Below are 13,527 nucleotides of genomic sequence, written 5' to 3'. Positions count from 1 at the left end.
AGTTTCATTGTAAATTTACTTTGTTACAGCTTCAAATATGGTTAAAGCACCATACAGTCTAAATCAATATGTACTGTATTGTATAAACAGCAAAAATCGCCGACATGGGACAATAAATTGCATAAATAATCTTCGTAGATTTTCCATCGCGGTGGGACAATACGCAAATTTATTTGAATGTATTTTTACATTCAATTCACTCACCAGAAGTTAAGAGTCATTAATTTAGTGTGGGCCCAATTTTGTGCCTTAGCGGTTTCCCAACCTTGAGGAAACTAAGACACACAGTTCACATTCACATGGTTCGCAACAATTCCATCATAAAACTAATCATTTCCTAGAACCAAAACCGCCAGGAATTGTGACATGACACAAACTCGTGACTGTTGTATTCACGTTTGTTTTACTGGCTCTTGAAAAACAAGTCAAGATACGCAACATGAAACAATGACATTTAATGATCATCCCAAATGCCGTCTAACATGCGCTTTACCCACTTTTGCGTCTCACGTGCATGTGTTGAACTTTGCTTGCTTCTCTCTCTTTCCTCATCCCTGTTGGTGTTGCCTCAAAGCTCGTAATTAACGCCAACCACCCTACACTGGCGGGATTCCATCGTGTAACAGTGGGCACACCCTTCGCATTGTTGTTGTCACAAGTTTGACTCCTTCTTTTCACCAGTGACGATGAAAGATATTTACACAGTAAAAAGCCTCTTATAAACGGAGAGATGATCGCGGATTAGATCATTGACATTGGCACGCTGTCAGTAGTATTTACAATTTATTTATGGGTGGTATTTGACAATTTTCAGAAACCTTTCAGCACATCAGGTGTATCTTGCACTATTATGACAAACACGCCAGGAGAGCTGCTCATTTTTTGTCAGGCTGGGTGTGATGTGAACTAACATCTCCGGATCGGTTTTCAAAAGTGCAATCACACTGGCACGGAAACGTGAAACCAGATCTGAGTTGAATCCAGAAGAAAGGGAAACACGGCAGCAGATGGGAATGTTGGACTTTAATCGGGGGTGTTTAAATAGAGCAAAGGCTAGCTTTCTGCAGTGATGTCACGACGAGGTCACGCACAGCGGAGACTTACACTGAACGATGCCAATCATGCTGTAAAATGACATACAGCTACCGTATAAGATAAAAAACCAGGTCGTAAGTCTGCAAAAAAATGCAGACATAATATGGGTTCTGACCATGTTAAAAATAATAATTAAAAAAAAAATAATTGATAAGCGCCTTTCCAATCTTTTGCTGACGATATGCAGTAATTTCCCGTTTATCGCGGTTAATGGGGACCATGCTTTTAAATTCCCGAATATTTTCGGGAATGGCAGTGAATGAATTAAGGTACGTAAGACCCCATTTGAAAGTCTTCAAATGACAGCCACGAATGGTTAAAAACTGAAGCGCACTGCATTTCTTTTGGTTTTGAATCATCAGCGGTGACAACGCCGTTTCTTGCGTCAAGGTTTGGGTCGTCGGTGTAGGTGGGTACGACCGACAAGCGACCGCCGTGGCGAGCAAAAAGTTCAGGTGTGACGCTGTGACCGCTTTGACGGTAGAAGTTGTCGATTAAGGAGTCAACCGAAGGAGTCGACTCTTGAACCAGGAGACTGTTGCGCCAGGCCTTTGGAAACTTGCGATGGATTTTCATGTGAGCGTTACGGGACTTGACCTTGGTGAACATTCTGAGACAACAGAGAATTTATGAATGGATCACAACAAGGCATCTTAAAAAAAATCAGGGTTGACCCACTTGCCGCACTTTGTGCAAGGGAATGAGCCGGCCAATGGCAACCCAGCACAGACCTCCTCCGGTCCAGGCTGCTTTTCCGCTGCCGGGGAGGCAACAATTTCCTGCAGAAGATGGCACATGTCTTAATTTAGGCCCAACCACGGTGATTATTGGTTTAAAAAAAAAGAACAAAATAACTAAAGCTGAAACGGAAAGAATGATAATTTCATTATGCTGAAAATGCACTTCTGGAAAAGTAAAAATAAAAACTGAAACTACAAAAAAAGTCAATTTGGGATTTTTGTTGGAGCTGATTTTACACATTATAGATAAAAATGAACAAAAATAAAATTGCGAAAATATGTTTCTGGGGGAAAAAATAAAATAAAAAAACTGAAACAAAGTAAAAAAAAGATCACATTTTTGCTAATTTTTCTCTCAGCCCTGACTTCGAACAAATACAAAATAATCGAACTAATTCATATCTGTGGTGTGGCAACCATGAAAGGACAACCGACTCCTCTTATAGCTATATTTTATGTTTTAAGACTTGCGCTGATTATTCAGGAAGTCTTGTTTTTGAGTTGATGACGATCCCCACGTTACGTCTCGCCCCTGACCGAGAAAGCGACACAAAATGCATTTTGCGGTACTTTGTTTGGTCTGAAAACTTTGTGTTGATCCGTGTTGATGGCAAAATTAGAAGGAAAACACATAAACAATGCGATGGTGAATCGTTGTGTGTTGCGCCAAGACTACTACAGTAAAGTCTCGTTATATCGATATCGGATATATCGATAGTCCCGGTTATATCGATACTATTTCTATGCACGCACGGAGAAAATTACATGCAAACAGGGTCGGATATATCGATAGTTCCGGTTATATCGATATTTTTTCGGACTCTCTTGAATATCGATATAACGAGACTTTACTGTATTTGATATTCGCTGACACAAATTCCCAGCAGACAAATCAGCCCATTTCCAACGGAGCTTGGACGCCATCTTTTGCACTTTCTGGGACACTACATTTCTGTCCAGATGCCTCAAAATGACAGGGAATAACTTCTTTAATCGATTGCAAACATTTATGCTTTCCTCTTCAGAACTATTTGAATCATATTCATAACTGGATGAGTAACAAGAAAGCATCTTCTCCGAATCTGAAGCCATTGTTTTGATTCTAGAGCGAGGCAAGACGACTTAGCGTGACGTCACGAACTGGGGGCGGGACTTCATGAAAATCCCCAGTTTTGAGCTGGTTTGTCGCAGATTTTGGACACTTCATTTTTATTGGTGTTTTGCATTTGACTAGAAATATCAGCCTGTGTGTTTTGGGTATTTTAGATGCTATAAAACGTTTTTCTGATAGCAGTCAGGAAACAAAAAAATGGTGTCGGTTGTCCTTTAAAAGAAATATTTATAATGTACCTATAATTCATATATTTGGCATTGCAACCCCCTAAAAAAGCAATTTTATTCATCACAGGTGGTTTCTACCAAATTAATTTAATCTGCCAGAATATCGAAATGGTCATCAGCCATGATGAGGCAGGCCCTCGCGTGCATAAATCAACAAAAAAAATCTTGGTACGACTCACATGGTCACTCTTATATCGCTCCGACTCCCCTCCCTTCTCATCCAGACACGTCAGCTTTGCATATTTGTGCCGCTTGGCTTGGCTTTTGTTGACAATGTAATAAAACTCCACACACTGGTTCACCGTCTTTGTCCTCACCTGCAACACACCAAAAAGTCGCCCAATTGTGCAACGTGCAGGAAAACGTCCATTCTTAAAGAACTTGCTTGAGGACTTTCTTTGGCACTGTGAGTGACTAGTGAAGCTTGAATATGTGAATATGCAGGGGTGAGGGGGGCTTAGGAAGTGGGTGGGGAAGGGTATACCATTTTGTGTATGAGCGAAAAGTTTTTCCCGTGAGTTTTCAGGGCTTCGTTGAAGCTTCTCTTCTCACTCTCGGTCCAAACGTCACTACCTGGACGAGGAGATGACAAATGCTGAATTGTAAGAGTGAAACACGACAAAGGTGGTGGGGTGTTGCGGAGGGTTGGGGGTTGGGGCACAAAGACCGCCTTTGTACGCACAGTGGGAAACAGGCTCTCCTTTGCCGACTAATTAGTTGTTTTAAAGCCCGAATGTCATTTGTTGCGGCGGTGGGGGAATCTATCTATACAAAATGTCCAGGTGGAGGTTAAAGGTTACCGGCATAGTGGTAGTCTTCTGTCGGTGATGTCTCCGTTAGCAGGAGCATCTCTAGCGCGGCCTGTATGGGGTGGAAGCAATCTGAGCTGTGAAGCATGTGACGAGACCGACATAAAACACGTCACAGACTGCACTAACCAAGATGTTGGCCTGACAGGCTTGCAAAGAGTGCAATGCTAGCTCGATGTTGCTGCCCCCTCCTGGAAAGCAACTGGAGCTGCTCAGCAGAAGCAGCTTCTCCACTAAACGCCCACAAAAAAAGATGCTTTGTGTCCGAACCAGATATTCAGACAATTCCAGGGTGGGCGACTGTTCACCTTGCGCTTGCGTCTCGCGGTTCGCCGTGATCTCCTCACATGACTTCCACAGGGATTGTTCCCAGCTTCGTTTTTCCCAGACGTCCTCGAGGCTCAACGCGGGGATCTCCGCCTGGAAATCACTGCCAATGTTGATCATTCTGAGGAGAAAAAAGGCCAGTTGTCAGCGTTATTGGTTTCTGAATTAAGGAATTATCGACCTACCTCGTTGCTCTCCAGGACAAACAGTGTCAAAACATTTCAAAATAAAAGCATAGATTGAGTCCAGGACAAAACATGAAGAATAAATAAAGCCAAAGCAAGAAAAGTGGCACATTGTACTGCTCATTCGGGTGCACCTCTTGGTCAGCTAGCTGATAGAACAAACATAATGTGGGCGCTCCTCACTGAAGATAAAAAATATACGCAATTTAAGTGTTCCGATATTCTTGCTCATAGATGCTAATTCTGAAGCTATGGAGTGAAAAGTGAGTGTATGTTTTCCTGAAAGCACCAACGGCTATTTTGAAATTCCCTCTCCCTCTCTCTTTCCGAAGACAGGTTTTTGTTCAATAAATTATTATTTCAAATCGGGAGGAAGGACAATGGCCGAGTGTTTTTTTACCTTTATATGAGATGTAAATAAAAATATAAATACTAAATAAATAAGACATTTTATTGTGAATATTTATAAATGTGTTGTCATAATATATCTTTCATGAGTTTTATTTTTTATTTATTTATTTATTTACTTTATTCCTGACAAACTTTGCTGCTGTAAATTGAGAATGTCTCCATTGTGAGACAATCTTATTTGACAGATTTTACACACATATTTTGACTTTATTGATTGCTTGGTAGACTTACGCTTCCACATCTTGCTGATCCTTCTCCGTTGAGTAAACGGAGGAGAAGGAATAATAAAGGCCTGTCCCTTCACGGGCCGGGTTGAGGAGGGGCCGGGGTGTATAATGAGATCTCTTTTCCTGGCTGGAGTGAAGGAGACTGGGAAATGGAGTTCCAGTGTAGGTTTGGGCGTTCTACAAGAAGAAGCAGTCTGGTGAATGCGTTGCTGCTGGAGAGGAAAAACAATGGTGGCCCAAAATGGGGTCTGACTTGGTTACCCAATTGGAAGAAACACTTTCAGTCGTGTGATTTGGGTTTCTGTGTAATTTGAGAGAAGACTTGCCAGGTGAGAGCAGATTCAGTTCTGTAAATTGTGGGAAAAGATGGAAGACATTAATTGTTTGGGGTGGGGGGCTAATCTAGCTAGCTTGCTAGGGCCAGGCGATTATGTAAAAAAATAACAGTCACGGTTATTTTGAGATGGTACCAGTGACGTGCAGTCAGTGGAGGCAGGGGAGGCAGTGCCTCACCTGTCATCATGGAAAGCTGTCATGGAAATATCAAATGAAAAAATAAATTAAACAGTTATATGTATTTAGTGATTTGTACTTTAATGTTCTTGTCCATTTAACTTCACCGTTTTTGATTTTTTTTCTTTCAAAATCGCTGAATTTTCACATTTACCGTTCAAATACTAAGTTGAGACAAGCAGTGAGGCACCAGCCGGCTGATCCTCACTATGGATTGCGCAATCACTATGCTTACTGTGCTGGCTTGCTCTGAAGTGAGACCGCATTGCTGTCCTTCTGCATATCGCTATTAAAGCGTTCAAACACGTTTAGTATATGAACTAAATTTCTACAGTTTAGCTGGTGTATATAATGTAGAGCCATTGTACATTATAAACACTGTACTCCAGTGTTTATTTTGTTTTATTTTTATCAAAACGCTGTGCGTAGGTGAGGCACACAGTTCTCCCGCCTCATGACAGGCAGGGGGCGCTTGTGATTCCAGAGATACTTCTTCCACGTCTGCAGAATAATAGAATTAGAGACAGAAAGCTACAGTAAACAGTTAGCAAGTAAAGTGCAACCCTGCAGTATATTTTTCGTGTTGCTTGGCCTCACTTTCAGAATGGAGGATTACATATCGAAAGTGAAAGAATTTTCTAAACTGGACTTTCAATCGAAGCAGGAGGTAATAATTAAAGGAAGACCAACACCGGAGCTAAAAGGTTTGCTTCAGACAACGGGACACAATAATCGCTCTTTTCAGGCGGACTGGTACACACGAAAAGGCTGGCTGTGTGGATGTCCAGCAAGAAAGCGCCTTTTCTGCTTTTCCTGCCTTCTGTTCTCAATTTGTGACAATGTCTGGACTCAAATGGGATATTGCGACCTGAAAAATTTACAACGGAGCCTCATCAAAAATGAGCGAAGACTCAACATCAGCATCCACAATGCTAAGGTAAAGGAGAACCGGGAGATTTTAAAAGATCTCATCAATGCCACCTGCTTCCTTGCCAAACAACAGCTGGCATTTCGTGGAAATGATGAAAGTAAGGGCTCTGCTCATCGTGGCAACTATGTTGAACTATTACATGCTTTCGCTGAGAAAGATGACCGGCTAGCGAGTCATTTTGGGACATCCACTATATTTTCTAGCCTGTGAAACAGAATACAGAACGATTTAATTGAAGCAGTTGGTGATGTCATTGGAAATGACATTAAAAAGGAGATCGGTGCAGCCCCATTTGTTGCTGGAGAAGTAGACGAGATTGTCATTCTCAGCACTGAAAACATACAGTCGGAACAGGACTGATCAAGGACGACTTTCTTCACTGGCAGTGATCTCCGTTGAGACAGAGAGACTTTTAAAACTGAAGACAGATAAGGAAGGCTTCTACAAAGAAGTTATCGATGCCTTTCTTCAGAAGGAGCGGCGCAAGGACTAAAGGTAACACGATAAAAACGTTTTTTTTTTTTAATTTTCTATGCTAGTTTGTATATATAAAAATGCTGACATGAAATTTTAAACAAAATACGTTAACTGTTGCCAATCAAATAGTGAATAAACTACTCTGTAGAGTTCATATGTTTGTAAATCTGACTATGATGACGTCAGTGCCTCACCAGCCATGAACCTCACCGCACGTCACTGGATGGTACATACAATTAACATACAAGATTATACATGATTATTGATTGATTTCAAAATGTAGTGTTCATTAAACAATCTAAATGTATAAATAAATACATAAATACATAAATAAATAAAAGATATTGAAGGCAGACTTTGAAAAAAAATAACAGAAATTTCACGGAGTGAAAATACACCGTCAATAAAAATAAGTTTATTTGTTTATTTACATTTTCATGTATGTATTTATGTAGTTGGTTTGCTTATTTATGTATTCATTTGTTAATTCGTTCATTTGTTTCTTTATTTATTTGTGCATGTATGCATGCATGTATTTATTTATTTATTTATTTATTTATTATTATAGATTAAGAGGAATATATGCCATTGAACATTACTTCTCAGTATGTGATCCTACAGTTAGTTGTGGTGCAGGAATAATAGCCTTTTTTTACAAATCAAAAAATTATGGATTATATTCAAATGTGTAATATGTGGGTTTTTTTTGGGAGGTATTCAGTTTGACCGTCAACTTCAAGTGTGGGGAGTCATTCGTTGTTTTTCTTTGATGACATTTCATTGAATTGGCCAACCCTGCTCGCTCGCTAACTGCACAGTCTCCACAATTCGGTATTGCCCAAGAACACGTCTGACGTACCTCTGAGGTTGCCCTGCGCGGTTCCATCCAACCCCGCGGCTAACGTCCACATCATCCTTGAGGAGTTGCGCGATAGGGGTGGCTGCGGTTCGGAAACAAGAAAATGCAACAGCAAGTTGTCGTCTCCTCCCTGCGAACGCGACTGGCTGCACGTCATGGCTGGTGAGTGAGACGGGGCTGGTAAAGGCGTGAGAGGAGGACTGAGCACGGAGGAGTCCAGGTGGGACAACGAGTAGGGTGGCGCGGCGGACGAGTAGGTGTTTGGGTTGAATAACTTCTCTGACCCAAAGTGCTCTCCTTGGCCCCCCCAAGCGGGCCAGTGACTCTCGGGGATTCTTTTCTGTGGTCCTGTTTCAAGGAAGGTGTCGGGTTTTTGGTCGGCTGGCACCTGCGGAGGATTCAGTGAGGGTAAAGTTTGAGAGTCCACAATTTGGCTCAGCGGAGTGGACTGGCACCAGGAAACTTCAGATAACGGGCTGGGGGTGTCACCGCTAGAACCCAAATCCCAGGGTTGAAACTCCCCGATACTCTGTTTCCATTTACTCAAAGCCAGATTAAAATTCGGAGCCGAGTTTCCTCTCAAGCTACCGTTACTGTAAAATCCTGCCTGCGCATTGTCGCAGTTTCTCTCTTTTTTGCCGCTCTCCAATTGACCGAAGGCGGTCGCGCTTCGTCTTGCAGAAAAGAAGTACGTCACGTGGTTTTCACCTTCACTTCCAAACTGCTGGGGGGAGTCCACTGCAGGGATCGGGTGGAAGGAGGATCTTTGGGGATAGTGAGAATGGCCATTGGAAAATTCCTGAGTGGACCAAAAGTCATCCATGGTGGTTGATTGTTTATTGCATCTAGGACAGGTGAGGAAAAATGCATGTTTATTTAAATCACGGTCATGCTTGAATAAAATTGGCGGGTTGCATTTTGGGAAGAAAGTTTGATGTAAAAACGGTGTTAAATATATCATGCGAGTGGCCCCTGAGTGGGCGTAAGTATTGGTCGTAAGATTTGTACTACCCAGACAACTTGGTAGTTCTAACTTTGTGGGGTATTTTTTACCCCTTGTTGGCTAAAAAGTGTCCAAAAAAAGATCCAGCAATGGCCCTGTCCCTTTTGGACCGAATGCTGGGTTTGCTACGTCACCTAATTTAGGTTATTTTGTACTTGGCATTCTTAAAGGACAACCGACGTCTCCGGACAAGTTGTGTCCATAATTTGTAAAATGGCTTCAAATGACTTCTACTGAGTGTGTTTTACAAAGATTCCACCGCATATTGCTACATTTTACGGTTTAAGAATCGTGCTGAATATTCCGGAAGTCTTGTTTTTGAGTTAGTGACGAGTTCGTCACTGAAGGAACGCCCCTGACCGAAAAAAGGGCACATTGTAGCAGTCCTTGCATCACGTCAATGCTTGTTTGGTCTGAAAACCTCGTGTTGCGCCAGAAGAGGGCGTCCAAGCTCCATATTGGGAATTTATCAGCCTGTGGAAATGCAATACACTGTCATGTCTACAAGAGGTCGCCATTTTCTGCCTCTTTTCTGGGACGCTACATTGCAGTCCAGATGCCTTGAAATGACACGGAATAAATTCTTTAATCGATTGCAAACGTGTATGCTTTCCTCTTCAGAACTATTTGAAACATATTCATAACTGGAAGTGTAACAAGAAAGCATATTCTCCGAATCTGAAGCCATTGTTTTGATTCTCCAGCAATGCAAGACGTCTTGGCGTGACGTCACGAACTGGGGGCGGGACTTTCTGAAAATGCCCAATTCGCAGCTCAATTTTTTGGAGATTTTGGACACTTTAAGTCATTTTTATTGGTGTTTTGCATTTGACTAAAAATATCAGCCTGTGTGTTTTGGGTATTTTAGATGCTATAAAACGTTTTTCTGATGTCAGTAAGGAAACACAAAAGTGACGTTGGTTGTCCTTTAATGTACTGTATTTTCAGGGGTATAAGGTGCACCGGAGTGTAAGGTGCACCCCCAATGAATGGCGTCTTTTCAAATGTTTTCCATAAATAAAGTGCACCCGGCTGTAAGGCACACCTTCAATGAATGAAAAAAGTTTTCTAAATATAATATATAAATATAGAAAACATTTCAAAATAGAAGGCACACCACATAATAAGGCGCTACAGTGAAGGATGGGGTTATGCACTACAGTAATCCCTTGCTACTTCGTAGTTAGATTATCGCGGCTCTTGATGCATCTCAGATTTTTTTCTAAAAAAAAAAAAAAGGCAGCAAATGGCAGCAAAAGTTACTACAGTACTGGAAAACAACAGATTGTCAAAGAGAGCAACATTGCACATTCAATAGATTACTGGTGTTATTTTCTTATTTATTCATCCATTTTGAGGCATTACTTTGCTGTAAATGCACGAAACCGAACATTAGTTCAGTAACCCAAAACATTGGTTTTATTTGGCCACACCTGACAACGAGTCGACGATTAATGTAAACAAAACATTCATCACTTTGCTTACTGTATATTAATCGTCTTGACTTTGTTTACATTAATGTGATGCCACGCTGTCAACTGAGGTTTTTCTTTTTCATGTGTTTTTTCGCTGACTCGGTACAAAGCTGATTGGGCGAGAGACGACACGACTGACAACAATCAACCTATACCTGAATAATCATCACCCCTCTTGTTCTCCCATCGCGTTAGTTCAGGTTATGTACTGTACGTATTCTCGTATTTTGTACTGCACTACAAACGAGTTTTGTACTGTACTACAAACATTTACTGTGCTTCTTTATGCATGTCCTGTACTGTGTTCCTATCAAGGACACATTACAGTCACGGGATAAGATATTAAATGTATTATTAGTAGTAGTAGTATTATTATTACAGTGATACCTCAACTTACGAATGCTTTAGTTTACGAACATTAAATTTGCGAGAATATAATCTTGGCAACTAGTTTTCGGGAAACACACGGAGAGCCACAATGGCTGGCGGACTAGTTTTCGGCGGAAGAACATCAAACCACATGGGCGAACAGCGCCACAGTGGCTGCCGGACTACTTTTCCACACCTACTTTCTTTGAGTGCACTCAGTGCAGACGTGGTTTGTTATCGAGTGGATACTTTTGCTTTTTTGGGACCGAAAAAGACGTTCAGCCAAAGAGAACGCAAAAGAAAATTACGGTCGAGCACAAGAAGGTGATTATCAAAAAACACGAACAACGTGTGCGTTTGTGTTACTCTACCAGTATGCTAAGTCGACCATTGCTACGTGTGGCGAAGGGTGTTTCTGTGTTGTCTAATCAATGATCTCAGTCAATAGAAGAGGTTGAAAAGCTTCTGTTGATTTGGATTAACGAGAAGCAGATAGCAGGGGACAGGGTGTGAGGGTGTGATCGGCGAGAAAGCAAGGCAAGTTCACTCGGATATCATCAAGCAACACAACATTCATCAAGCACAGCAACATTCAAATAAGCAAAACAATACTCTCCATTTGATCCTAATGCTCTGATCTTACCGTGATATGGGCATCTCTTTCCCTACATTACATCACAAAATAATTGACTTGGTCTTTGTGTGAAATTCAGCCAATTTCTCTTACAGATGATGGCCACGGGGATCAGCAGAGCACATGTATGCGTATTATAATGGACATGTATGCATGCATATGCTTATCATAATGGACAAAGGTAAATAAAACGACTTTATTATATAGTACAGTTTATTTCTTTAATTACAATACAATAGCACATTTATTATACGTAAAAAAGGTATATTTTGTGTAGTTTTGAGGCTTATTTAGTAGAAAATTATGTTTATGGGAACCTGGAAATGGATTATTCTCATTTTTAATGGTTTCTTAGGGGCAGACGAACTTTTCGCCTTACAGACACTTTCTGGGAAACAATTAAGTTCGTAAGCTGGGGTATCACTGTATTATTATTATTATTAGTAGTAGTAGTAGTAGTATATTATTAGTATTATTATTATTGTTATTATTAATAATAATAATATTTTTTGTACTCATACACATGTAAATTTACCAATAAATGTAGGGTTCGCTACATCGTGGTTTTTCGTCTATCGCAGGTGGTCCCAGTCCGCATAAAACGCGGTAACCGAGGGATTACCGTACATTTTCTATGGGATGAAATGGTGTGGTGGCTGCTGACAGTATTTGCGAGACCTCTTGTGGCTTAATATTACTTCACATATAAAATGCCCAGTGTTATCTTTTGAAGCAAAGAAAGGATTTGGTGCGCCTTATACACTGGATAATGCGGTACACACATCTTTGACAACCGAGAAATTTGCAGATGATGTCAGCGCATGACCAAAAATCATCACAAATTGAAAGGATAGTAAAATCGCCAAAGCACTTAATGGAGATGATCACAAATAAGTCTGCTAACAAGAAAGAATAAAAATAATATAACTAAAAAATACAACTCAGTGGTTATGAAGTAAGCCATTCAAAGACAGGACAGAATGTACAGAAGAGTGGAAAGACGAATTGCATGCAGTTTGGGTTGCCTTTTTCAGATTGCTTAGGTTTTTACCGGTTTTCGTCGCTCATGTATTGTGCGGGTGTCCTCATTCTCTGCTGTCTTGTCAGATCATCTCTGCCCAGGCACCCTCTTTTTTGTGCGTCACCTGAAAGTTTGCAAATACCCAAAATGATGAGTATAAACGCAATGTCACAAAGAATTAAGACAAAAGGCGCACACAGGCGCAGCTGCCATGTACATTGTAAACCGCACTCATCCCTCTCTCTCTTTTGCACAAACACACACCTAACACTTGAAACAGGTGTCAGAAGTGACTCGCAGTGTAGTGATGTTGCGGCTGTGCCTTTTTCGTTGTCGTGGTAACCACATCCTGCGGAAACAAACACTGCTGATCTCCCTCTTCTCAGCTATGTTTAACTCAACATGACCCCCCCCCCATTTTTTCCATCTCATTCTCTTTTTTATCACTTTTTCAAAACCAACTGTGCTTTGCTTTCTTCCGGGTTTTGGATGATGAGATGATATGTTTTACAAGTGAGAAGACATTTCTTTTTATCCATATATTTTATGGCAGTGTGGTGGATTAACGACAAATTATGAATGAGTTGTGTTCGAATTAAATTCTTGTTCGTCTTTCCTGGTTCGGTTTTGTCAGAAGTTCAGTGATAAAAATATCAGTAACGACGATAGATGGTGAACAAAAAACTACTTTATTCTAATGAGACAGAAAAGGCATTTCTCGTCTCGGTGGGACGAAGACATGAGCACACAGACAAAGATAAGAAACTAAGAGAACGAGCTCCCGCTCTGACAAGTTTTTGAACATACACAGTGGCGATCTGTTGTCCAATCAGTTGCGGACAAGTCGATCTTCCCGTCCAATCGGTTACGAACAACTCTGTGTTGGGAGGGTCTTAGACTGTATTTGCTGTTGCGACAACTATTGAACTAATAAACTTGATAATTTTATTTAACTAAATTAGACGTGCAATAATCATAATGTGTACTAAGATAAACATGAAATAACATATGTTTACTAATCTAAACATGAAATAACGTAATATGTTTACTAATGTGCATAAACACTCTATCAAGTTGATTTTTAATTGCCACTTGAATATGGATGGAACG

The 13,527-nt window shown here is 40.8% G+C and overlaps 1 protein-coding gene across 3 annotated transcripts; it reads right to left on the bottom strand.

The window, feature by feature from the left end:
- Window positions 1-440: 440 nt before the first annotated feature.
- LOC148902181 (uncharacterized) lies at window positions 441-12,594 on the bottom strand. 3 transcript variants are annotated; one of them, XM_088990520.1, is made up of 11 exons: window positions 12,448-12,593; window positions 7,916-8,760; window positions 5,397-5,482; window positions 5,140-5,312; window positions 4,294-4,433; window positions 4,115-4,218; window positions 3,977-4,037; window positions 3,661-3,749; window positions 3,356-3,493; window positions 1,774-1,874; window positions 441-1,705 (listed from the first exon to the last, which is right to left on the bottom strand). In XM_088990520.1, the coding sequence occupies exons 1-11, from the start codon at window positions 12,483-12,485 to the stop codon at window positions 1,360-1,362; spliced, it is 2,121 nt and encodes a 706-aa protein (XP_088846646.1). In that variant the 5' UTR covers window positions 12,486-12,593; the 3' UTR covers window positions 441-1,359. The 3 variants fall into 3 exon arrangements, with proteins under 3 accessions (XP_088846646.1, XP_088846645.1, XP_088846644.1); XM_088990519.1 differs by having other exon boundaries at window positions 1,783-1,874; window positions 4,115-4,433; window positions 12,448-12,594; XM_088990518.1 differs by having other exon boundaries at window positions 4,115-4,433.
- Window positions 12,595-13,527: the final 933 nt, after the last annotated feature.

Source organism: Hippocampus bargibanti, linkage group LG02 (assembly GCF_051943395.1).
Source record: "Hippocampus bargibanti isolate YZ-2025 linkage group LG02, ASM5194339v1, whole genome shotgun sequence".
NCBI lineage: Eukaryota > Metazoa > Chordata > Actinopteri > Syngnathiformes > Syngnathidae > Hippocampus > Hippocampus bargibanti.
Note: the sequence above shows the minus strand (reverse complement) of the source record. Positions and strands in the feature narration are given on the sequence as shown.